The following is a 27,423-nucleotide window of genomic DNA, read 5'->3' as shown; positions in this document are numbered from 1 at the left end:
CCAGAAAGCCAGAAAGCCAGCCAACAAGCCGGCAACTTGCAACTTGCAACTGCTGCGACGGGCAACTGTCCATTATGCTCACTCACCTGTAAAATAAATGGCAAAACTGCCAAACACTTTGGCCAACTGACAACTGCTGCCCCGGCATCATCGTTCCAATTTAATGCCGGGTAAGGGGATGGCTTGATGGGGGGTGGGGAGGGGGACAGGGCATCAAGGGGGCTGGAGCACCCACTGCTGTGATCCGAGGTCTCGCGGCCCGTTCGTTTACCGTTAGGTGTCAAAGATTTCATGCCCCATGTCGCAAACTAACGACACACAATCGATCACAAATCAAACGGACAGAAGCGGCAGCCCGCAGTTGCCGCAGTGGCCGTCGTTGCGACAGTCATCCAAATCCAAATGTGTCTCAAAAATCAGGCCGCGGCCAATGCAAAGCCGTTTCATAAATTGCACATGACCTGACGACCAGCAGCTCCAAGCTGCTCCGCAACTGCCGCACTGCTCCATCTCCATCTCCAGCTCCAACTCCATCCTTCTGCAACTCGAACTGCATCTGCAGCAGCCAAAAGGCAGCAGAAAGGCATAACAATAAATTAAAAATGAATGTCGATGGCTAAGTGCACCGAAAACATTTTTGCTACATTTCATTGCAGCTGAATTTAGTAAAGTAAAGTTCAAGAAGTATGAAAATAACCTAATAAATGTTAGTAAAATATTTTTGTAACTTTTATTTTCTTCTACTTCTGTTAAACATTATTTACATTATTCATAAAATCCACTTTTATTTTACCTATAACTAACTGGAATATAACATGATATTTTATTCTCTATAAAATCCATATCAAACTAAATTACTCTCTGTGTACTGGTGGATGTGGATGCGAGGCCTAACTCAAAACTCGGCAAAAGATCCAGGCTGCTAACTGAAAATCGCCAGCTTTGAGACTCCTTCAATTGGTGGCCGGTCGATTTGGTTATTGGAGCGTTTTTTTGTCTGATGGACAGCTGCCGACAGCCTGAGCCACACATATGTATGTAGTTCCCGCTCCCAGATCGCCTGAGCCCCATCATCCAACCTCCAACCTGCTCCTCCGATTGATGGACAGCGCTAGCTGGCTGCAAAGCAACGCGACTTTATTGGTTTTTAATGAGCACCGCTGTGATTTCAATGCTTATCTAAATGTATTCAGTTGATATTTGTCCACTGGGTGGCATGGGGTATGTGCGATTTAATGAAATCACGGCTTATGACTCATAAAATATTAGCAAACGATTGCTTTTTATGATGTCTGATAGTTTATAATGGAATAAATTAACATCGCAATATCAGCTATATTTCTGAAATCAGAGGGGTATTTAAGTGTGGGCTTGCACCACTCAAAAATATGAAATTACATGATCTGTGATAATAAATTACTTACCTTTCTTTCCACCAATTTCATGTCGTTTCACTACCGCTTTTCCCATGGGTAAATCCCCAACTTGGGATTACCTCGACACAAAAGGGTTTTGCTTAATGGCTGCTGCAGGGCATACGGAGCGTCGATCAGTGTTAATTAAGGCACCTTCTCACTTTATTTACTTTTACTCATTTGCATATGCGTTTGGGTCATTAAACCTGACCTCACCAGCCCACCAGCCGCTGGCATTCATATCCATCCTCCAGCATCTTCCACAGCCGATAGCCGGCAACCGACAGTCGCCGCAATATTGACCTGACCCAAGGCATATTAATTAACCCAAAAAACCGGTCTGTTATATTTGTCTAACCTTTATGCTAAACGCGGTGACGGCAACACCACCAAGCGCAGTTGGGAGCAGAAAACGGCAGTAGCAGTAGTCGCTACTGTCGGCTGCCTTGTATTCGGTTATTAATTTACCAATAAATTGCCATGGCGTATGCGTAATATTTCACAATTGTGCCTTAATGACCGAGAGCGTTATTCATGCACTGATTTCCGCTGCAGGTGTCATCCAATCCAATCCAAGCCAGGCCAAGCCATCTAGCCAACCAGTTATGCGTATTAGCCCAGCTGCCAGGCCCAAGATTCCAGCTCCAAGCTCTCCAAGCTCCAAGCTACCAGCTCCCAGCTCCGGCTTTTCGCATTGAAATTACAAATGACGAGAAATTTGTCATCTTTATTATTGCAAACAACGCGCAGTTGTACGCTGCAAAGTTGCAAAACGACAAACGACGACAATGCTCCCCTGGACAATTGCAATTGGCGGGGAGTGCGTGCCGTGCCACAAAAGCCAGAGCCAGAGCCACAGTCAGAGCCAAAGCAAAAGGCGGCCGGCAGTCGCTGACAACTTGCCACACATCTCAGTGCTGGCGGATCGGGGATCGGAGGGGGGAGGATCGGGAACCCCGGGGGCACACTTGTGGGTTAACGTTTGGCCGCAGCCCCATTGTGCGCCAATTGATTTTTCATTCAAATGAAAATGCTCCGCGGATTTGGCCAGCGATCCCGTAATGAGCACGGCCAAGGCTTCGTTTGGTACAAAAAAGTATTCGCTTTTCTTTTATTTCTCAAAAAATAATACAATTTGTTTTGCCTTTGTGTGTTGTGTTTTTTTTGTGTTTTATTGTGTTTGTCTGCGAGTGTGCTAAAATCTATGATGACAGTTGGTATGAGGCAAATTGCTTTCGGGGTTCGCCAGGGAATACAGTGCGTTCCGTAGCTATAAGGCAGTTTGAAATGTATACATAGGTATCTCTACTGAGTAAAACCAGAATTTCTTTGAGTGTTAACATTCTTATAATGCTAAAAGGCTTTTAAAGAACTGCTATTAAGTGTATTCTTAAAGAAAAATAGTTTTAAGTAAGTTGTAAAAAAGATTGTTTTTTTATTTCCAGTATTTCAAAGGTATAAAATGATCTGCGTATTGTAAGCTATATAAAAAAGTCAGTTTTAGTTTCATATGTCTAGCCAATCAACACTTTCCTTGCCGATCCCCTCTTTTTTTTCAAAATCCTCATCAACTATCACATCATATGCGTATAGTACAAAATGTTTTAATTACCTTTCAGATGAGAGAATTTCTATATATATTTATATAAATATTGATTTGCTTGGCTCTTCCGGTTGTTTTGCCTCTTTCGTATGGATTTTGTATAAAATTTTCTACTTAATAACCAATAAAAATTTGATCTAAAATTAGTTAAATTTCTTCTTACCGAACTAGGCTGTAAATGTTTATCTAGATCTATGTACACGCAAGTTGCTAGCACCAATCCAAAACTATCTGTATGTATATGTATATTTAACTATGCAGATATTTCTATGTGTAGTAGGTTAAAATCCACTTTGTTAACTTGGCTTCTGAAGGCAATTGTCGTCTGGGCTTAAAAGGTGAAAAATTTTACAAATCTTTCCGCCCTGTAACTACAGTTTAACTACGTCTAAGTTGGGCTTTGAGCCCCCTTAAGGTCTAAATTGAGCTACTTAAGCGACATGGAATATCTGGTCTCCGTAAATGATCAATGGAAGTGGTTCGAGTGCATATAAATAATCAAGAGCTGCTCCCCGCAGCATCTCAGATGAGTATTCTCGGATATGAGTTCGAGTTGAAGTTCAAGTACGATTACGAGTACGAGTATGTATGGCCAGACGGGCAGTTCCAAGTCCTCAGTGGCGGCGCATGTGCAGCGACAGGTGGTCCGAGCGGCTGAAGCTGCGGGTGCACAGCTGGCAGCGGAAGGGCTTCACGCCCGTGTGCTTCCGGTAGTGCCGAGTCAGCTCATCGGAGCGGGCGAAGCGCCAGATGCAGCCCTCCCACGTGCACACGTAAGGCTTTTCACCTGCAAAAGATTGGATGTTTTCCGGTTAGTTTGGTAAAAACAAATGTTTGTCCTTTTGATTTGTCATTTTCATTGAAATAAGTGTACCTTTACTTTGGATGACACAAAAATTCTGAGAAAAACCACAAAATATATCCTTTTAAGGGGCCATAGCCATTTAAAAGGCTCAATGTTTATAAATCTACTTAAGGGGCATTACTAGTGTAGTACTACCAAAAATCGATTTTACGCTTTTTCGATAGGTTTTACTTTTTAAAATATCTTATAAATCAGGTAGAATCTTAAATTATTTTTAATTGAAGCCGCTCAACCTTAAACTTTAAACGTGTTTTTCCCGAGAATACATTTTGAAAGTTGATACATCATAACTCAACGAGAAATTGATCTATCGAAATGAAAATGAATGTTCTTAAATATTTTTTCTAATGATTGGTTAACAATTGTATATTTGGTTTTAAGAAACGAACAGCACACAACTTTGTAATTGTTGTAAAAAAGTAAACATAACAAATATATAAAATATACAAAATATAAAAAAAAATCCTTTACAAAAATGTTTAGTGCAAAGACATGAACTGTTTTCTCGGTACCGATGAAAATGAAAAAAGACTGACCTAGGATTTTCTGTAGCATACATGAGATCAGCTTTCTTGTTTCTATTAATCGCATAAATTAATGCTTGATAAGCGTAAAAAATTGCTTGACTAAAATTAAATCAACTGCATCTCACCTGTGTGCGTTCGCTTGTGCGCCTTGAGGTGCGAACTCTTCGTGTACACCTTGTCGCATCCTTCGGTGTCGCACTTGTGTACCTTGCGGTTCTTGGAGAGATCATTGTAGCCGCCGTTGGCCGTCGAGTCGGAGGAGGATCGTCCGAATGCGGAGCCTCCGCCACCGCCAAAGTTAATCCCACTGAAACTGCTGCTGTCCTTGCGCGTCGCCCCCAGAGCCATGCCTCCGAAGGCGGGATTGAGGGCGGCATGTGGTGATCCCGAGCCGGCGTAGCTCTTCCAGCTCGGCGAGGAGGAAGAGCAGCCGCCCGAGGCCATGGACTTGCTGGATGCGCCCGACGACGAGGACTTCCTCGCGGCCTGGCCATCTCCGAACTTGTAGGGGTTCTTGAACAGGCTCAGCAGCGAGAACTTGCGGTCGTAGTCCTGCATGCTGTTCGCCGCCGATCCCGCGCCGCTGCTGCCGCTGTTGCTGCCGTTGTTGTAGCTGCAGCTGTTGTTGTTGTCCTCCTGCTTGCCGCCGCCACTGCCATTGCCACTGCCGTTGCCGCTGATCCGTCGATAGGTGAAAAAGAATGGCGAGGCCGCGAAGAACGGCGAGAATGGCAACTTGGACACACCGGAGGCATAAAGTTGTTGCTGCTGCGTCGACTGATGCTGTTGCAGCTGGTGCTGCTGCTGCTGCTGCAGCTGCTGATGTTGCTGGCGGGCAAAGGCCCCCAACGATGCGGCACCGGCTGAGCCCGCTCCAAAGACCGAGGACGAGCCGGAGCCGGAGGATCCACATCCACCCAGCTTGCCATTGCTGTAGCCAGCCGCTTTGGTGGCCGACGAGGATTTACAGCTGCCAGAGCCGCCGCTGCTGCTGCTCCCATGCGAAGTGCTCGCTGCAAGAGGGGAAGACACAGAGACGGTTAGACGGTTAGGAAAGCCAATTGTGTGATTCGGTTAACAAAATGGCCAAAATGGTGGGGCCACTTTATGGCCGCCAATGCCTAATGAGCATCGTAAATGAACCGCAAACTGAGCCAAACTACCAGCCTTAAACAAGGCAGGGCAAAACTAATTTAATAAGCCGAAGATTTCGATACCCTTGGCAACAGTCTTTCATTTTAAAAGTGAGCTAGCTTAAGAGTTAAGGCAAATCCAAAGCAAATTTATAAGAAGAATTCCATGCTTTGAGTCTGATATATAAATGTTTTGCTGCAATACGAACAAATAACCCATTGGTTGAAATGATATTGTTATAAAAAACTTAATATTACTATCAAGAATTTATCAATGAGAAGTGTGTCAATGTAGAATGCGTAGTATGCTTTAGAAATGGTTATGAACTTAAAATAAATTTGCATATGATGTTTTTAATTTTCAAAATCCAAATTAGAGTTTCCTTTGCAGAGTATGCTTGTTAAAGACCAGGGAAACAGGCGGCCGGGAACACTTCGGCTTGTCAGTCGAGAGTCTTTACACAATCTCCTAATTTCGTTCGACCGCCTCATTGCATCAAAAACGTTTGCATGTCGCGTATTTTATGGCCGGCAGACAGCGCCGACGAACGGACGGATATTCCAAGACTCCAAGTCTCGAAGACGCGGATTCCGATTCAGACGGACAGCGAATCCGTGCAGTCGTGATCCATTTAACCTGTACTCTGGGCTCCAGACGACGACGACGACTACGACTGCCACTTTCGGCTGCCAGTTGCAGTTGCATTTGCAGTTCCAGTTGCAGTTGCAGTTGGGACAAGTGTGTCGATTTTGGCGCCCGCGACATCAACATCAATTGCCAGCCAAACTGCAGCTGCTGCCGTTAGCCAAGAGCCCGCCTTCCCCACCTGCCCCCCAATTTGAAGGGTGCTCCACTCCGCTCCGCTGAGCAAACCGAATTCGCTGGGAAGTTTGCTCAAGCTTGCCACTTGTCTTGGCTTCCTTCTCTACTACATTATTTGGACTATGATTCTCTGGCTTCTTTACTTTCTTATATACCTTACTTTCTTCTTGGCTTCTTTACTTTCTTATATACCTTAGCTTGGTCCTCAAGAACTAGTGGGATGGTTCGAAGGGAGGCTTAGCTGGGGCCACCAGGCGGGTCGCAGGTTGCGGATAGCGAACGACCTTCTGGGAAGGTTAGTTGCGAATAAGCGTAAGCAAATAAGCAACCCCGGACAAACAGCGGGTATACCGATGGAGGTATACCGACAAGACGCTTGTTTGGCCGTCTTAACACCGTAGCCTTACACACCCCCTCCCTCACGACTACCCACCTCCATCCTATCCCCCACATCTCACCTCGGTGCCGGACTAAGGTGTCATTCGACCCGTGCCGATAGTCAGCCTGGCTGGGGGCCCGAGTTAACAAATAGCCCAGTCGCAAACGGAGGGTTCAGGCAAGTGGCGACCGCCTGTCCTAAGTACGCCTTACCCGGGTACAGCGGATCTCTGCCCGGGCGGACCACATACTTCTCCGCAGCTCGTGGGAACACATGAAAAGAAGCAAAGAAATAAAAATCCCGCAGGATATCCCTGCAACCGGTGTCGCAAGACACTTTGAGGAAAGATCCCTCGAAGGCGACAGACCCCAGGCGGCAGCGCACCCGCCTAGGAATAAACCAGCAGCCCAGACATTCCCAGCCAGGGAGCGTGGGGTGCCAGCAGGAGCTACCCTGCCAGCACGCCCACCTCTCGCATCTGATAGGCCAACCTCTATCAGGCAGCTGAAGAAGCAGGACGCTCTTCCAGCCCTGGGACAGCCTGGAGGACTGGACGACCCCAACAGGCGTGGCCTGCCAGGGTCAAAGGTAAAGTGGTACCTGAGGTACCTCATGCAGGGCATGAAACCAGAGGAGGCCTTGAAGAAGGCAAAGGAGCCGAGGGAGCAGCCGGCTTTGGGGACAGCACCGGTTGGTAAACGGCTGAACACCAGCCGCACACCACCGACGGACACCCCCAAAAGGTCTAGGCACGGCCCGGGGGCTAGTGAGACGTCCTCACGGGTCCCTGAGCAAGAGGGGCCTAGCACATCAGCAGCAGCGGCAGTAAAGGCAAAGTGCGGGCCAGGAAGATACCTTCCCAGCCCCATCAAAACCAGAAGCCGACAACCGCTGGAGGAAGACCCTCTAGCTCGGCACCGCCGGTCATCGGACCCCGTCCGACTTACGCGGAGGCTGCCAAGAAAGCCACCCTCATCAGGGTGGCTATACTCCCGGAAGGTTTCCCGGCGGCCAGCCTGACCGCAGAGGAACTATCCGGGCTTCAGGAGTCGGTCATGGACGAGATGCTCACGTCAGCGTGGAGCGGTCCCGTCGTGTTCAGGGGAATCCACTTCAGGGTGGGTTACCTGATTATCGACTGCCTGGATGAAGGCTCAGCTGAGTGGCTCAAGATTGCCGTACCTCAGCTGCGGACGTGGAAGGGAGTACCCCTAGAGACCCGCACGGGAGCAGACATCCCGGCAGCATACAACGCCACGTTGTTCTGCCCGAGGAGCTCCGACCGGACCAATGAAGAAATACTGGCCTTCATTGGTTTCCAGAACCGGGTCGAGACGGACGCCTGGAAGGTCATCTCCAGGAAGAACGACGGAGCTGGTGCACTCCTGGTCGTAGGGATGGACCAGACCGGAAGGGATGAGATAGTGGAGCGTGACCACAAACTCAACTTCCGGTTTGGCCACGTCACCGTGAGCGGTCTGAAAAAGACCAAGAGAGCTCCGGAAGAGACGCCCAATGACGGCACATGCAAGACTGTCGAGGATACCCTCGAACAACCGAATGTGGAGCCGAAGTCACAGCGAGGTGAACAGGATGAACAATCCATCACCAGCATGGACATTGGGGACGACCAAGGGGATGGACACCCTATGTCATCCCAAGAGCTGGCCCAGGAGCTCCTCCTGGACGAAAGCTGCGAAGAAGCCGAGGTGACCGTGATAGCCGGTGGTGGAGAGACTTGCTCTCTCTCTTCACCAGACCTCACGGAGCATCAAACCTCGGAGTGATGGCTGCATCAAGCAGCACTCGGCTAGCCCAGGTAAACATCCATCGGGCCAAAGCAGCATCTGCTGTCTTGGCGAGGATGTTCACCTCCCAACACCTCGGGCTAGCCCTTGTACAGGAGCCATGGTGGCACCATGGCATAAAAGGCCTGTACACGAAGGACACTAAGGTAATATGCGATCCAGGAGGATCACCTCCCAGATCATGCATCGTTATAAGGAAAGATATCAACTATAGTATCTTTTCAGAGTTCATGAGCAGAGACTGCGTCGCCGTAACCATCGACGGCACAGAAGCTGCACCGAAGCTAGCAGTGGCCTCCGCCTACTTTGCCGGGGAGGAGGCCTGTCCACCGCCAGGAATACCCGGGCTAGTAGACCACTGCCGGACGAACAAGATCCCCCTCATCATAGGATGTGATGCCAACGCACATCACGTGATCTGGGGTAGCACGGATGTCAACAACAGAGGTGAGCAATTACTAGAATTTATTTTAAACAATAACCTAGAGATCTGTAATGTCGGCGCCAGGCCGACATTTGTTACTAGGGTACGAGAAGAGGTGCTAGACATAACTCTAGTAACCAACTCTTTTAAACCCCACATTAAGAACTGGCATGTGTCACCAGAAGAATCAATGTCAGACCACAGGACAATTTTGTTTGAAGTAGCCTTCAAAACAAAAAGATGTAGCCCTAAAAGAAACCCCAGAAAAACAAACTGGGACAAATTCAGGTCAACTCTAGAGCTCAATCTTTCCAACGAACCGTCAGGATACCCTAGACATCCCTTGGAATTAGACAGAGCGGTAGACAACCTGGGTCACAAGATAGTAAATGCCTTTGAAGACAGTTGTCCTCTAGGTAGACAGAGGCGGGAAACAGACGCACCATGGTGGAATGCTAGTCTTGAACGACTACGAGTAACCACTCGGAAGCTTTTCAACAAACCAAAAACTGATAGAAACTGGGAACTATACAGGCAAAGCCTGACGCTCTACAACAAAGAGATCAGGAAGGCCAAACGGAAAAACTATAGGAACTTCTGTGAGGCAATAAGTAACGTCAACGAGGGCGCGAGACTGCAAAAAGCAATGGCTAAAAGTGCAGCGGATAGTAATTTAGCCCTGAGGAAAGGGAATAACACCTTCACCTCCACGGATCGGGAGAAATTAGAATTGCTATTTGACACGCATTTCCCGGGGAATACTCCCACTATGGGAAACGCAAGGCGTGATCAACATAGAACCCCTAGGACAGTAGCCAGTGACTGGGCAACAGCCAAATCTATAGTTACGCCCGAGAAACTCAAATGGGCTATTGGAACCTTCCAACCATTTAAATCACCGGGATTAGACATGATCTCTCCAGCTTTCTTACAGCAGGGGCAGGAACTACTCCTAACCCGCCTAAGAAGACTATTGGTGAGCAGCCTAGCCCTTGGGTATATCCCAAGTGCATGGTGCAGCGCTAGGGTGGTCTTCATCCCCAAGATCGGGAAGAAAGACATCACCAGCCCAAAGTCCTTCAGACCTATCAGCTTAACTTCGTTTTGTCTCAAAACGCTGGAAAAACTGGTAGACTACAACATCAGAAGAACAGCTCTCAGAGACTGTCCGCTGCAAAACACACTATGTGATTGATATCCAACGCAAAGCTACACTCCTGAGAATAAGCACTGAGGGCACAGGTAGTGGTTGCATTCTAAATAACAGGGATGCGACTAATTTGCTAGGTGAGGTGCCCCTAATACTCCACCCTAGGGATGAAATGACAGCCGAACTAATCTTCGAGCAGAACTTCACAGCACACCTAGGCAATAAGAAAGATTGGACCACACTGTCTGAAGTGCATCCGATGGCTAAACACACCATTGCATGGTACACAGATGGATCCCTGACACAACAAGGCACGGGCCTTGGAGTAGTAGGGCCTCGCATTAAATACCACGAATCCCTTGGCCAATACACCAGCATATTCCAGGCTGAGGTATGTGCCATTGGACGTTGTGCAGAGCTCAACATACAGCGTGGATATAAGGAAAAGGACATATCGATCCTTTCGGACAGCCGAGCAGCAATTACTGCCTTACATAGTAACAAAATCACCTCGAAGCTAGTCCTAGAGGTGAAGAGTAAGCTAAATATACTGGGCAGTCGAAACAGGCTGGCCCTCAGATGGATTCCGGGACATAAGGACATATCCGGAAATGAACTTGCCGATAAAATGGCAAAACTAGGAGCCGAACAGCCCCTGGTAGGCCCAGAGCCCTACTGTGGCATAGGGAGGCACACTATAAAAGAATACCTTAGGAAAGCGGAAGGCGCCATGAGACAAGAACACTGGAGAAATACCCCAGGTCTTAGGCAAGCCAAAACTCAAATAAATAACTATAACAAGAAGAGGTTCAAGGAACTTATTCAACTGGGGAAAAACTCACTTAGGATCGTTACCGGATTACTAACCGGGCACTGTAGACTGAAAAGTCACCTAGGTAAGATGGGAATAACCAGCAGTGGAACTTGCAGATTCTGCGACATAGAGGACGAAACCTCTAGGCACATCATTGCAGACTGTCCGGCGTTAGCAAGCATAAGATGTAAAATCTTAGGAACCAGAACTCTTACACCTGAGCTCCTAGTAAGAATCAACCCACTAAAACTCCTCGACTTTATTCGAGGAAGTGGGTTGATATCTGAGCTGTAGGCTCTGAATGGGGGTACAATAGATCTTATAGGTCGCGGTACACTGGACACCCCGATATTAATAATAATAATAATATATACCTTAAAAATTATTAATACAACTAATTATTAATTATATCTAACAGAAGCTTAATTACGAAAAATATAAGTTTTTCTGACTAATTAACTACAGAACTTGATGAATTTATAAAATATCCGATAAAAAAGACAAGAGATTCAGTGATAAATTACTGTGTGATAAATATCATTTATAAGCAAGTTTGATGGTTATACTCCTCTGATTTCATACAAATACACTTACACGAGTTACTAAATTCATCATCAGCGGGTGAAATAAAAATCTAGCATGGGGTATTTTATGTTCCCAACAAGTAATTGAGAAACTCATATAAAGCTTTCAAAAACAATTTGTATATTTTTTGTGGTCATCATAAAAGTTAGCCTGAAACTAAACACCTAAAATTTGACAAATTAAAATCGTAGTACATGTTGAAAAAGTATTTAAGATTTATTCCCGTTACCCTGCAAGCCGCCCGCGATTTTTCGCCCGCTAAGCACATTCAATTTTCACTCTTCTTGGCGTTGCAACTCGTTTGTCAGAGTCGAAAACAAAAGCCAAGCGAAAGGGGACAGAGGCGAACCGTACAAGTGACCCAGGCTTAAGTGCTTTGTCAAGCCTGCAAACTCCACATGACCGAGGGCCACGGCAACCAGACCATCCGAACCGGGCTAAAACCAAGACTGCGACTGACCGGCGGAGCAGAGAATGGTCCGCCGGTCCGCTGGTCCGCTGGTTTCTTGGCCTCAAGTGCCTGAAGTGCGTTTGCGACTGTCTGAACATGTGTGCCCTGGCTTGATGCATTTGTAATTTCCATGCCAGCGAGCGTTTTGTTTCACCAGCACCGGGTTATAGTGCCCAAGGTAGCAGACGGAGGTTGCAGACTTACAGTGGTACTTCTTGAAGTAAAACCTCCGTCCACCACTCACAAAATATACGTTAGAAGCCCTTACAGTTGTGCTATTCCATTTAATGTTTTTTTTTTTTAGAAAACAAGTACTAGTTGTTTACGATAAAAACTTTAAGAGCGAAATAAAAGCGCTTTAACTATCCTAATCTTAACTAGCTAGTTAAAGGACTTTATTACCTATTTAATAGCAAATGTTTTACAAGAAATACATTTAGGTCGTTTATAAAAAAAGTTAGAAAGTTCAAAAATAGTTAGACTCTAAGGGTAATTGTTCAAATGTGCATCGTTAAGAGTTATTTTAGAAAATATATTCCTTTTGTTCGTACAATTTGAAACATACTTTTGCCCTTAAACTTAATAAATTTTAAAAAAATTGTAATTTTTGTACTTAGATAGCCCTATTGAATTTAAGAAAAAATCAAATGCAGAACTTTTTAGCAAATCATCTGTTTTAATTTACAGAGACCGTGCCTTGGGGAGGCTTCAGTGGCAGATGTTGGACTGTAGTTTTCGAGGGAGGCAGGTAAAGTAAGCCCCGGGTTGAGGTCCGTTAGCCCGGGCAGGCGCGTTATTAAAATTGATGGCATTTAATTGAACTGGCCATCAACGTCAGCCCACAGTGCTGTTTGCTGTTGCTATTGCTGTTTCTGTGTCTTTTCCGCTTGCCCCATTTGCAATTGCTGGAAAGGGAAGTCCAGCAGCAATAGTACTGAGTACTGAGGATCGGATGGGAATGGGTATGGGTATGGGAATGGGAATGGGAGTGGAGGGAAGGGAACTGGACACTGGACGCTACGGTGGCGTATGCTAATGCGCATTATGTGGCAACTCTCCGGCTGTCATATATTTTTCGTCTCCCAAATGGCCATTCTCCTGTCCAAATACGAGTGTATATCCGCATGTGTGTGTGTGTGCGTGTGTGTGTGTGTAATCACCGCTTTTACCGAAATGCACTCGCTGACTTCATATTTCTGCCAATTTGGCTTTGGCAACGGGCAACGGGCTACAGGCCACAGCCAGCAAACCCCAAACCCCAAACTCTGAGCTCCAAACACCGACCACCAAACACCGGGCGACCCAGAGATTTGAAATCACACTTGTGCCTATTGCCAAAGTGGTGCAATAAAAAAAGTGAATGTTGCCCCCAAGTGGCACCCGGCAGATCCGATCCGATGCGATGCCATGCGATGCCATGCGATGCGATGCGATGCGATGTTATATAGACAGGCTCCTCCATCTCGGGCTCCTTTGGCGCGTCTTCAAATGGTCGTCGCTGTGGCCATAAACTGCTCATTTGACTTAGCTAGATTTACGTTGAGCAGCCAGCAGCCAGCAACCAGCAGCCCCTTCCCCTTTTTCATCCACCCATCCAGCCTCTGCCACTCCCCCGTTCCCGCCCCCTCGGTTAGTGTGCGTAGTCGAACGTGCCGCCCCAGTCGCAGTCGGTGATAATTATGATGAGGCCAGATCGTCCCCAGACCAAGCCAAGAAAAGCAGACACCGCAGGAGAGAGGGAACCGTGGTGATAGGTAGCTGGGTAAAGGGATACCTTCAAGTCGAAATTTTAGAGAAGTATATCTATAGGTGACCAGCTGACAATTCAACCAAATATATACAAGTCAAAAACGCTTACTATTGCATAACTTTATGTCTTAGGGCATGAGCAACAAAATAAAATGTTAAGGCAAATCCTATGATCCTAAAATTTGACAAGTTTTTTATATTTTTCTTTGCTAACGATTTTTAAAACAATCATTAAAAAAAACTTAACAACATAAATCATAAATAAGATTTAAGGAAAAATTAAGATCCCTAAATTAGATATTCCTGTATATTTATATTCCTTTTACTACAAAATTAACATTAAAAATAATAATTATATTTATAAAATGGTGCATTTTATTTTTAATTTATAGGAGTAAAGATAATTAAGTGTTGGGGAACGGGCTTAAAATAATTGAAATCATTTCCACAACGTACGAAATCATTAAACTAATTTAACAAAGGTTTTTTTTTGGTTTATAATTTAAATACTGTGCAAACAACTCTGAATGCAGAATTTAAAGTAAATAAGGTTAATCATGAATTGTGCAATCCCACATGTTCTTAATAACTAATTAAGATGATGTATTGTCTTTATAGAACTTTTTTAAAAAGTTTCAATTAGAAAAATAAAATAAACAACGTTCTTGTATAGATTATTGCCAATCAGATTTGGCAACGTGACCTGCGACAACTTTTATGGCCCACTGTGCAGCGCTGTGTGTGCTATGTGCAATGCGGATCTCGCACCAAATGCGACTGCAAAACTTGCAACTTTAGAAATGAGAAGCAGACGCGGCCGGCGGAGAGAGAGAAAAACCCAGGCGAACAATAAATTACAAAAACAGTTGATAGGGTTTAATGTGCACTTGGTGTGCGATTGGTTATAATTGACAGTTCGCTTGGCTGGCTTGGGCAGCGCAGCTCAACTTGGCTCCAAGTCCGATTCCGGGCCCAACTTAGCGACGTGCTTGGCCAAGCACCACCGAGGCACCGAAGTACCGAAGCACCAGCACCTAGCCATCAGAAGGCACCACCGAGCTACACCGAACACCACCGAACACCACCGAGCACCACCGGGCATCACAGCCATCGTGTGTTACGTTTCTAGCCACTTAATTGCCAGGCGAGCTTACGTTGATTTACTAGTTGATTTTTATATGAAACTGTCGTATTTAAGTTATAATTATGAAACAACATGGCTGCGTATCCGTGTCCGTGTCTTTTTGATTCTGCAATTTTCACACATGAACCGTTTGCTTTCTGGGCCACATCATTTGACCAGCTTTGACTCCGATACGTTTTCGGCCACCGACGAGTCACATTGGATTTATGGCATTGCGCATACGCCGTGGGGGCAGCCATCGGTTTAAATCGCCACTAGACTCTATTCACTATAACATACACATACCCTCCGTTCGGCCGCAGCACTGGCTTTTTGTTTCAGCCATTTTTCACACTCTGCGGGCGTCTTTTGAACCTTGAAATAAAAGTTTTCCCACACTACACACTGCAAAACATTTCGATTTTCCTTTTGGCGGCTGCCCCGCCGCCTCACCTTCAGTCTTACCTTAGTCTTACCGTACCTGCTGCCTGCTGCCTGCCCGGCTAATCCAGCGCCCGATTCCCAGCCAGCCCAAAATGGTAACAGACGTAGACTCTGTGGCAGCAGGGAAAAAACTAATGAGCAACAACACAGCGAATGCAAACTGCACCTGCCAAAGAGAGCCACAGCCAAGGAGCCAAAAAAAAAGGCCAGAAAAGTCAAAACAGAAGATACAATGGTGAACAAGAAATGCCCTTTAGATAAGGCGACCTGCAAAACGATTATAATAAGCTGACCTGTTCCTCATCAGTTAAGCTTTTGTGGTATACTAATAAATTAACGGCAAACTAACCTAATCACTTTGGTTATTGTAGTTTTAAAAATCACAATGAATCAACATAAATATTATTTGAAATATTCTAAAATATAAATATAATTAATAGACGTTTAAATAACTTCAGGAATACCATTAAGAGTTTCATTAAATAAGTCATATTTGTCACTTTAAATTAAAGAAATAAATAATAAAATAATTTTATACCAATATTGTCAATAAATAATAATAATAACAGGTTGTTCTTGAACGGGAAAATAAAAAACAAAAAAATTATTAATGTGGAAAGATTTTATTTATATTCTGATATCAGCACAGCTCTGATAGTGGATCATACAGTAATTAATTAATTAATTGTATCTGATTAAAAAAACAAATGTATTTATGATTTTGTAATTGTAGGTGAATTCGAATTACCCTAAGGAGTCTGGTTTAAATACTTTTTGTCTGCGTTTTTTTACAATCATATCCTGCTGAATGCGACATAAATGTTGATACTTAAATACTTATCATATCTGGTATGCCTTCCAACCCCAAAGGGTATTTTCAGCCAGCGAGGGCTGCCCACAAGAAAATCAGCAAACAGCATCGCCAAGACGTTGGCGGCGCTTCGTTAGCGGCTGCCGTTGCTCCCTCTTCCAGTCTCCAGTTCAAGATAACCCCCAATCCAATCCAAGCCCCTTATCCTACTGCCTCCCACAGGTTTTTTTTATTTGTGTTTGTGTTTGTGCTTTTGTTTTTGTTGATTTGTTTTTTATGAGCAAATTGTGCAAATATCTTAGAGCAACGGCAGAAAAACGTTGACAACTAGATAAATTTAAATGAATTTCTGAGACTCATAAGCTGACAGCGAAATGGTCGATCAGAGTCGTGTGTTTAGGGGCATGCCTCGCATGGAGTTCTTGATCAAAAGGCGGTAGCAGAAAGCCAGCAAAAAGCGGACATTTAATTGTTTTTGCTACCAATTATGTATTTGTCAAGTTAATTGGTATGTCAACGCAACTAGTTTTTAGAGCGCGCAGCTCCGTCGCAGCTGAGCTCCATCTCTTCGGTCTAGCTGGCTAGCTGGCTATCTGGCTAACTGCCTAACTGGACGACTGGCCAACTGGAGTCATCAAAGCTGACCACCGCCGGCGGAGCAAACGCCTGACGCATTGTCAATAAGCTGGCGACGACACACGGACATGGCCGAAGATACAAAAGCAATGCCAATCATGCAGGCATTTTACACCAAGCCCCCAGTCCGAGCCAAAAAGCCAAAGAGACAAGATCCCAGAGCTTCAAAGGCACGCAAAAAAAAAAACCAGTACAACCTTATGAATTTTTATAAAGTGCGCTGCAAAAAAAAAACCAATTATTGTCCTTTTGGGTTGATCTCAACATCAATTCCAAAACAAACATACGTAAGAGTAAAATTATTTTTAAAACATTACCATGCAAAATTGAAGAATATTCAGTAGAATTGTAAGCCATTTATACCAAAAATAGAATAATAAAATTTATGAACTATGAATTTAAAAAAAAGTTAAAAGTGCATGAATGATTTTTATAGGATATTAGAAGCACCAAAATTATAATTTACAACTTTTATATTCAAACTTGTATGTAAAAGCGTTTTAAAAATATAAATATTTTCTAAAGGAAAGGAAAATGATTTACAATCTTAAGAATTTTTCTGAGTGCAGGACACTGCGAAGGTGTGAAATAGCTGGCCTGCCTGCAACCCAAAACCGGACCCGTTTCAGGCAGCTTCGCTTGTCGCCATTGATTGTCAGCGCGTGTTCTCTCTCCTGGCGTTGATGGATGGATGTATGGATGGATGGCTGGATGGATGGCTGGATGGATGGCTGGATGGATGGCTAGGTGGATAGGTGGATGGCTGGATAGCTGGATGGATGGTCAAGTTGGAAGCTGGATCAAGGAGTTGCAAGCGGTTAGGCCCCTTCTTTGACTTATCGCCCGATCTCTGAGTGCTTAACAAATGCTTTGCGCTAATGACAATTTTGTTATACATTTTATGCATGCACAGACACAAGCAGATCGCGCGCGCATGGCGTATACGCAATGTCCGTGTCGATGTCCGTTTGTCCATTTGTCCGTCTGTCTGATGTCCGTATGCCGATCACGATGATGATGATCGCCAATGCGATAATGACGATTATTCCGATGGTAATGATGATGGCGTGGATGCGTGTGCGATAACGCGACGGCAGCCGATGTCGATGGACAAGCCGATAAATAAATTTATGCACAAACCAGACGAGGCGTAAAATGCGCAATTTGATTTAATGCCTATATATGTGTGCGTGTCCCGCCATGGTGTCAGTGTGTGTGTGAGTGTGAGTGCGAGTGTGGGTATGTGCGCAATGATAATCGATTTATGGTGTGTGAAGTTTGTTTCCTTTACGTTTGCATTTTTTTCCCGCCGCGATTCTGTTTTTCCCCTTGGCTTTTTCGTTTTTTGTGTCATTGCTAATTGTGTACAAATATGGACAAAAGCGTGGACACGGCCGCGAAGGCGAAGGCTTTCTAAATGGCCAGTAAGTAGGCAGAGTCGCTCTCGGCCATCGGACATCGCCAGTTGGTAGTTGCAAGTTGCTAGTTGCTAGTGGCTAGTTGCAAGTTGGCAATCGACTAACAGTCGGCTAACAGGCGCTTTAAAATGCCTGCGAGAAATAATTTATGCATTTCTTTGTCTGCCGGCTGAGATAAACAGCGGCAAAGCAGTTTAAGTGGTTTTTTTTACGGCTGCACTGCGTCGGCACAACTATATATGAAACTCTATGGCCCGAGAATTCTGATTGGGCTTGGATACTGCGATCGGGCGAGGGCATTAAACGATCATTTTATGCAGCATTTCATTGATTTATTGATGCGCATACGTAATCGATGGGCTGGCAGGCGAAGACTTAATGCGAGTCTTACTCAAAATATGTCTATAAAAGCTATCGACACGTGTGTGCTTTATGTGGGAAAGGCTGAGAAAGTGCAAAAATGATTTATTTCTGAACAGCGTGTAACTGTCTTTTATACAGGAATGTATGTCCAAGGAAAATCAAATATGCCATTTTGTTTAATACATTTTAATAAGCAGAGGAAGATTTAAAATATTTTTTTCCAAAAGTAATTTATAAGTAAATATTGATATCGAGAGCATTAACAGTACAAAACACATAAACGATAGCTCCAAAGTTATCTCTGCAAAGACCTTTTTTTTTGTACATTATATGAACTCTCATAATGATGTGCACCGAATACAGGCCAAGTCCATTAGGTAGCCGCTTAATAAGTTTAACAGCGAATAAACCAAGTTTACGAGATTAATTAATGTTATTTATCTAAAAATTAGCACCCCGCAATCACTCCAGCCATTATCTGAGGATTGATCGATTGTGCAGTTAAGTACCGACTTTTACAACCCCCTAAATCACCAAATGGACTTTGGCCCGATCCTCGCCAGGCGGCCCGAATCTTTTTGGAATGCTCTTTCCGACTTTTAGCCGGAGTTGCCGCTGGGATAATTGGATCGCCGAGCTCCCAGCATTTTGGGGCTGACGACGGAGTTTGGTTTGGTGAGCGGTAATTGCCGCGTGTTAATTTAAACAAATGTCTGGGATTGCACATTTAATGTGAAAATGAAGAAACATTGCGCCGTGTGTGTGTGTGTATGAGAGTGTGTGCTTACGGCTTGCCCCCAAACGAGCGTCTAGTTAACTTGACCAGTATTACACAATAAAAAATGTATAGTACATTTATAAAAATAAACACTAAAACAGCAGTAAAAATGCAAGTACTAATCTAAGCCAGGAAGAAGCAATAAAAAAAATATGAGATATATAACACATCTGGGAAATTGATATTTCTAAAATAAATGTTTATGGCCTTTTATATGACGTATCATTGGTTTTGGTTGTCAAAAAACATGTTAAACATGCCAAACTGCAGAACATAGTTTAAAAATAATTTTTTTTAAGCATTTTTAAGCACATTACATTTTTTGTTTAAATATTTATATGAAGTATAATAAGTTTTTGGTTGTTTTTATATGTCTTCTGGAACATATTAAATACCAAACTGCAGAAGATATTTTTAAAATAATTTTTGTTTTATTAAAATAAGCAAATAAAAAGCACTCTTATCCAAATTAAATTTTGTTTTTATTTAGGCCAACATTTTTCTTGCTGTGCAGCACGCTGGTTAGGTGGAGCGAGTGAAATAAATGATCCCAGCTTCATGTTTAATTTATTTGAAAGTTAACACACATATAACAACGGCAACAACAACGTCGATAGGCAAACGCTGAATAAGAAGAAGACGAGGCCGGTGACTGTAAAACAGTAAAACGCAAAAACAACAAGAACAACAAAAATTTAAAAAAAAAAAAATAAAACAAAACGTAGACGCAAGGTGGAGATGCCTGGACGTTTGTTGGCCATTTGGCTGGAGAGCACGGCATTAATGCGTCGTAATCACACTAAGCAGACATTAAATGCGTTTTCGCTGTTTGAGCACCACCACAGCAGCAGCACCACCGCTGAAGATCCGAAGCAGCACCGCAGCACCACAGCACCACAGCACCACAGCACCGCAGCACCACAAAAAACCAGACGACTAGCCAGGCGAAAAGGAGCTACAACATTTACTTGTTCCAGCGCCTAAATGATTGATAAAATAATTGCTTGCACGTGATGCTAGAGAGGGAGAGAGAGATAGGGAACGAGAAATAGAGAGGTGAAAAGAGAAAGGCCTCGCCTCACGCAATTCCAATTCCGCTGGCTACAAGTCCAAGTGTCAACCGAATGCCTGGGAATCCCAGGAACCTTCCAAAAACACCCAAAAACAAGTATAGAAACACAGTGTCTGAGGTCCGAAATTTAAAATACCTTTAGAGATCAATTAATCTTTGTAGTTGTATTTGTTGTAATGTCACTGGAGATATGTTAGGTGTTAAGGCAACATAAAGTTTTATTTGCTACACTTAAATCTATATAAACATAATTTTTGTGAATTTATATTTCATTACCAAAAATAAAGTACATGTTCATCTCTACCAACTTTTTTTACTTAAAAAAATCTACTTAAGGTTTAACTTTTATTTGAAACTCAAGATCAAATAATATCCGACATAAATAGAAAGGAGCTAGAGCTGACCCATGAACCAAATAAACTAAAATCTGTTCACAACTATATTTTTTATGTGCAAAAAAGAAATTTATTGAATTTGACTTTCGAATTTGTATCGTCCTATTCCAAGAACACTGGTAAATAAATATTATAGCCCATGAAATTAGTAAATATTCTAGTTTTAAGATGATAATTAACGTTTACAAAACAATAATACCCTCTGCAAATGTATAAATATTCATATTGATGGTAATTTTAATATTTCAAAATACATCAGTAAATAAATATTCAAGCCCTTAAAAAAGCATATATAAATATTATATTTTTAAGATGACAATTAAAGTGTTCAGTCTGTTGCAGACTTCACATTCTAAAAGTAATAATACCCTCTGCAAATGCACAAATATAGATATTCAGCCCCGTCAATCAGCGGTAGAACCAAAAGCTTGCCAAAACTAAAGCAATCCAAATGCAAGAGTCAGTCCAAATACACCGAAAAAAGCATTGCAAATCTAACGAATTATAACGTGGGAAACTAACTGAGAGACACCCCAAAGAGGGAGACGGAAGGTGAGTGAGGGAGAAGGCACAAATTGCCGCAGTTAACGGTTCCTGTTTCATCGCAAATTTGGCGGCTGAAAACAGAAACAGAAAAACGGAAAACCCCGAACCAAACGAAGAAAAAATACAGAAACAGAAACCGAAAGACAAGCGCCTGAATGAAGCTTCCAAAAAGCAACAGCGAACGGGCGACACTAGCCTGCTGTACGGTGGATCGAGGACATGGAAAAGTCTAGTCCTATTCATAAATTGTGAGCTTAAGACTTTGGAAAACAAATATGAAATCTTTAAAAAAATGTTAAGGATATTAGGATAATGTTTAATTTAAATGTGAGGCAGTGATCGCTGGTCATGAGACAATTAAATAGAGACATTTGTTATTGACAGATTAATTGATTGATTGATCTCATTTACACAAGCAAACCTGAATGGCATCTCGTTTCCACTGCGGCCTTAAAATTCTCAAGATGTTCTGGCACTTAATAATTTTAATTTAAATTTGTATTCCAAAAACCTTTTTGTAACTAATTAACAAGAAACCTAAACTTTTATTATCTATATAAATAACAAAGTGTTCATCGAAAAGCGTAAGTATTAACTAAGCAGCTTGTCGTTTTCTGATCCAACGCTTCAAGATCAGATACGGATTATTCTGACTTTAACATTTTATTTACCATTTATTTATCCTCTTAACTGATTGATTTAAGCAGAACCTTTGCACCACTGTGCTTTAGATCTTTGGCAATGCCAAAACGACTGCTCCACGACAAGTGGCCCCCCGCACGGTTCTGCCCGCCCACTCGTGCGCCACATTATTTCATGCAAAATCATGCCATGGGAACCACGACCCAGCGATGCTCCACGAGCAGTCATCCTACCGTCCTCCCATCGCCTCCCATCGCCGCCCTAGCCCCCTCCGGTGTCCACTGCATGAGGCAGCAAGCAGTCTAGAACTATTACCCCAGTCCCTGGCCATGGGACAGCATCCGACTGCAACTAATGCACAATCATCGCAGATTATTTCATTTAATGTCAATACAAAACCAGCAAGAAGCCATCGCAGGCAGTCTGCGCTGCAGTTCCTCCTTCTTTGTGTCGATGCACTGAGAAAAACTATTAGTAACAGAAACACATTTTTATACACTTAGTTTTAGTATTATTAAATAAGCTTCTAAAACTTTAATTTCCTATAAATACGTTTCAACTTTAAAGCAAATGTAATGCAATTAAAAACTTTAAATATTTAAGAGTCTTTATATTGCAAAATAATTTAAAAGAAATAAATTTTTTATTGTAACTCCTGAATTAATAGGTCGATTCAATAATACTACACTTCTGCATTTTATTCTAATTATAAGAAAAACATTATGTTATTGTTCAGTTTTTCTCCGTGCAGCGGTGACTCCGTTGCTGTTTCGACTGGCGACTATGGGTTGTCCGGGACCCGGGATCCTGGCGTGCATCGAAAGCTGAAAGTTTGACACTCCAATTCTCAATGCCGCTGGGCAAACAAATTGAGTGTAGAGCGCGGCAGGGGGCACTGAGGCGTTTTGCCCGTTAGTGTTTTGCAAACGAGCTTAAACTGCTGTTGACTTTTGAAAAGTTTAAGGGCCCGGGCCAGCAGTTAGCAGCGAGCTGGTGACTTCGATCCGGCCAAAAAGACAGGCGATCCCATAGCCAGTTCCAACTCCTCCGTTTGACCTTGCAAAATCGATGTTCAATGTTCAATGTTCGATTTCGGCACATTTTCGCTGGTTTCGCTTTATTTATGGCCCGGCCTGGCGATATTTATTTGAGGCTGTCTCAATGCCCGATTCGATCGCATCCGTCATGCGCCATTTCAATGGTATTTGAAGTGTGCAATCAATTTTGGTTTTGCGGTTTGAAAATAAAGCAATGCTTTGCATATTGGGAGCGAACAGTTTGCGATTGGGATTTAGCGGATGACAGAAGATGGAAGATCTCCTGTGGCGGAAGTCATTGAAAGTGAGGTTTATGAGGGAGTTTGTCGATTTAGCTTTATTGATTATCATGAACCGTCAAAATAAAATAAGATACGAATTTTAAATTTACTGAATGAAAATGTATACACTAACTTGGAGGTTGATTAAGATATCATATCAAAAAGTTGTTTATCTTAAAGACTTCAAACGTCTTTTAGAGCTCAAATTTACACCGCTTTTATCCAACTTAATAACGGCTATATAAATCGCCTAGGATCCAATCTAAGGACTCTCATCTCCCACCGTTCCCACAGTCGACCACAAAGTATTCATAAAATATCTCTCAGCTCCCTGCTGTCAGCTATCTTTTTGCAGTTATCAATTGCGCTAACAACCACCCACTGATGGTGCTGCTAAGGAGGCTAACAACCCAAGTAAAATATAAACCGAGCGGATATCTGGGCAATCTTTTAAATTAATTTGTTGTCACCAGTTTGTTGAAATAATCTAGCGAGCAAAACAAATGTTACCGCCAATCGAAGCCAGGTGGGTGGGCACCGGCACCAGCAGCAGCAGCAACAACAACAACAACGGGCAGCGACACATGCCGGAGCTGCTTCAACTCGCAGCTCGGACCCAAAACTGCCCAACCCCAAAATTGTTCACCTGTCAAATCAGCGAGCTGCGATCTTTTATTGGTGGCAAGAGGCGAGCGCCAATTGTTGCTGGCCACAGTAAGCTGCAGCCGCAGCAGCAGCAGCAGCCGGAGCAGATTTATTTATTTAAGCGAGCCGAGCTGCGGTGCACCCAATTTCAAATGGTGCTGGCTATCCCAGAAGTGCACTGCGAGAAACCGTTTGTGCAAGGTAAGAAACTAAGGGACTTCATTCGGAAAAAAGGTGTGAAATATAAAGTAACAGCAGGGAGAGGCAATTTAATAAATTGTTGTCTTTGGAATGAAATTCTGACCAGAAATTGAAAACATTTTTTTTGTCTTTAATATTTTATTAAGTTTTTAAAAACCCTTTCTAACTTGTGACTATATGGATAAAATATATAAAAATGTATGCTATAACTAATGCACTTCCTATCGATGGTCAATTTCTTGAAGTTTATTCACTTAATCACTGTCACAGCAGATTTTCCATGGTCTCTAAGCTTTTAACAGCTTAAAGCGGAAAAACGTGTGCTTAATTATAGCTGGTGTTTCCGAAAAATTGTTTACGGATAGGATCAATTTGGCACGGCTCCTGGTGGTCTGCGGCGATTTCTCGCAGTGCGCGGTAACAACGGCTGCCGCTGCCCGACTGGCTGGCCTCGTAAAGACTTAATTAAAGCGCTTGGCTTTGCCCACTCCCAATCCCCGAGTCCGAGCTGGAGTCCAAGTCCGAACCCGAATCGAATCCCTCTCCGTCTTGGCTTTGGTTTTGTTTGGCGACTGGGTTTTGTTGTTGGCCGTTGGCCGAGCGATAAATTCATGCCGCTAATTTGGCAGCGTTAACTCAATTTGTGACCACAAAATGCACAATTTGTCGCTGATTTTGATTGCCCATTGGCTTAAATCGGTGGCCGATTGTCTGTGTGTCTGCGTGTGTTGTGTGCCATGAGGTATTGGCCACGCCCCAAATGCTCACCCAATGCCTTTTGTCTGTGGCTTTGTTTATTGTCTAATTATAGAGAGTCGGGCAAAAACCGCAAACGGGCCGGGGAGGGATGTGTTGCGATACCAAAAGTAGCTGCAGGGGAAACGACTGGTCCCAGCTAAAGCTCCCAGCTCCCAGTTCCAACTCCAGCTACAACTCCAGCTCCAGCTCCACCTCCATTTCCTCCACGGGCATCGTCATCATCTCACGAGTGCATCCAACTGCATTCGGCTTTATCGGACCTCGCAAATCTTTTCTCCTCACACAATTGACTGTCGGCTCTTTTCTACTGCGGGGCTCTGTGCTCCGATCCGATGCTTCCTCCGTCTTCAGGGGTCCCAAAGAGGTTGGTCTATAAAAAGATTTTCCCATAGCTTGCCGCTTCATATTTTAAACTGATAAAAGTGTGAAGTGGCTGGAAAATGTGGTTCAGCTTATGCATAAAGCGCGGCAGCCTTATAAGGCTCTCAACTCTAAACTCCTAACGGACTGAGCACGCACTCCGACTCCGACTTCATCTCCATCTCCGATTTTGAGTTGGACTGCATCGGCAGATACAACTTAACTCGGACCCGCAAACCCGCAAAACCCGCAAAACCCGCAAAACCCGCGGACCCGTGGACCCGATTCAATCCACTAACTGGCTCATAAATCTCGGCAATTAATTTTTTAAAGTGCAAGTCCACTGGAGTGGGACTCCTAGCCGTGACAACTGTCACCAGCTACACACGTTAAGTAAATAAAAATTTGCTCACATTTGTTTTTCCAGCTTTTGCGTAATTTGCGCAGGAATTTTTCACTCGTTTCTCTTTCCTGCAGATTTGCAAGATGATTTAGGGCATACAACTTGTTACGCAACGCACTGGGTGGAGAGGGTAAAACTGGCTAAACATGTGTTTAATGATAGGGATATTAATTGGGGGATTGTGAAACATTGTAATTTAGCATGGAATTAAAAGAATAGAAAGGAGAGTCTTGAGACACCATTTTTATTCTCTTAAAAATGTCATAAATATTTTATGCCCATGCTTATTAAAGAAATTAAAATTTTTATGATTTTAAGATTAAGAAAACATTAGATAGATAAAAGATATTAAAATCAAAATTAGTGATAAAACTGTACAAAAAAATATTAGTACATGTAAATGATCGATTTTCAACCTTTTTAAAAATGTTTACATCAACTTAAAAGAATGTAAGAAAGAAGTATCCAATTTGTAGGCAGTTGAAGTGACTGGATTGCGTTTGTCTATTCATCACTGAAATCAGTGATGTAATTTTTAATCAACAAGTCTAACGAGCTTGGGTTGTTCTTCGACTAACAATAGATTGATAAATATATATTTAAAATTAAACTGTTAAACTGTTTTTGCTAAATAAATTTCCTTGGTATTTTTACCTTACCTTTCTTATCCACTACCACTTTTACTTTCAAAATGTCTAAAAATATCACAAGAATTCATCGAGCCGGGCGATAGCATGTCACTGAAATTTCACACACTTATTGCACAATCGAATCCATCAGCCATATTTATATGGTGTCTGTGTGTGTTTTGGGATTGCTTCATTAGGATTACTCCATTCGCCAGCCTTAATTTCCTTGTACGAGCGCGCGCACATTCAAATCGTTAGGCCGAAATGTGCACAGTTTTATTTTACCAATAATTTGCGAAAAAATATTTTCACGAACGTGGGAAAACCGCCAACGTCTGCTGTCCATGTTGTAATGGTCGTCAGCCCCCCTGTCCACCGATCGATCCCTGATCGGGACCAACCGATCAACAGCAGCAATCCATGTCAAACTGAAAATTCAACAGAATTCGAGAGCAGGCGCAAAGTCGACGTCGCAGTCGCAGCTAAATTCGCAGTTGCAGTTGCTGTTGCAGTCGCAGTCGCAGTCGAAGTCAGCTGCTGCTGCTGCTGCAACAGTCAACCAATTATTTTTATCGATTTGGTTGCAGCCGCGAGACGCAGCAAAAGTTTCTGTTGCAGACGCAGGCTTTTCATAATCAAATGTGTGTGTTTTCCCAACCCCACTGTGGCATCAATGCGCAGCTTACAGCTTACAGCTTACACAGCTCCCAATTTCAATTCCAGCTCCAGCTCCAATCCCAATCCCAATTCCAGTCAAAGTCGGAGTCTGGATCTGTCTCGGAGTCGGGGCTCTGTCTCGGGGTTGTGGACATGTGGCAGGCGCAAATGTGCGACTTGTTGTACAATTTCAAATAGAATTAAATGATTGAATGCATGAATGACTGACGCTAGCAACTGGCGGCCAGTCGACAGAAGACTTAGGCACCGAACGCAGATTGAGCGAGAAAAGGCACTGAAAGATAATATTGGGCAAAACTTTAGTAATAAAGATGTTCAAGTTCAAAAAACTAAATTTATTGCTAACAAGAACTTTAGAATAATGTACTTGAAAGCATTTAATCTAGGTGCCCAATTTTTTAATATTTTGATAGCTTGTGCTATCAATTCAAACGGTTTTAACTAAAGAAAAGAAAAAAAACGGGTTAATTCAGTAA

General features: G+C 43.3%; 1 protein-coding gene across 1 annotated transcript in view; it reads right to left on the bottom strand.

Annotated features, from left to right (window-relative positions):
- Positions 1–2,538: 2,538 nt before the first annotated feature.
- The window catches only part of LOC108149155 (Krueppel-like factor luna), a 43,625-nt gene continuing 18,740 nt past the window's right edge, over positions 2,539–27,423 (bottom strand). Inside the window, exons 4-5 of the mRNA XM_041709900.1 lie at positions 4,536–5,423; positions 2,539–3,805 (exon numbers count right to left, since the gene is read on the bottom strand). Coding sequence (XP_041565834.1) covers positions 3,633–3,805; positions 4,536–5,423 — 1,061 coding nt within the window. The 3' untranslated portion in view covers positions 2,539–3,632. The remainder of the gene's footprint in view (positions 3,806–4,535; positions 5,424–27,423) is intronic.

The sequence above is a fragment of the Drosophila elegans genome, unplaced genomic scaffold (genome assembly GCF_018152505.1).
Source record: "Drosophila elegans isolate 14027-0461.03 unplaced genomic scaffold, ASM1815250v1 contig_520, whole genome shotgun sequence".
Taxonomy (NCBI): Eukaryota; Metazoa; Arthropoda; class Insecta; order Diptera; family Drosophilidae; genus Drosophila; species Drosophila elegans.
The sequence above is the reverse complement of the archived record's forward strand: the minus strand, read 5'-3'. Positions and strand labels throughout refer to the sequence as shown.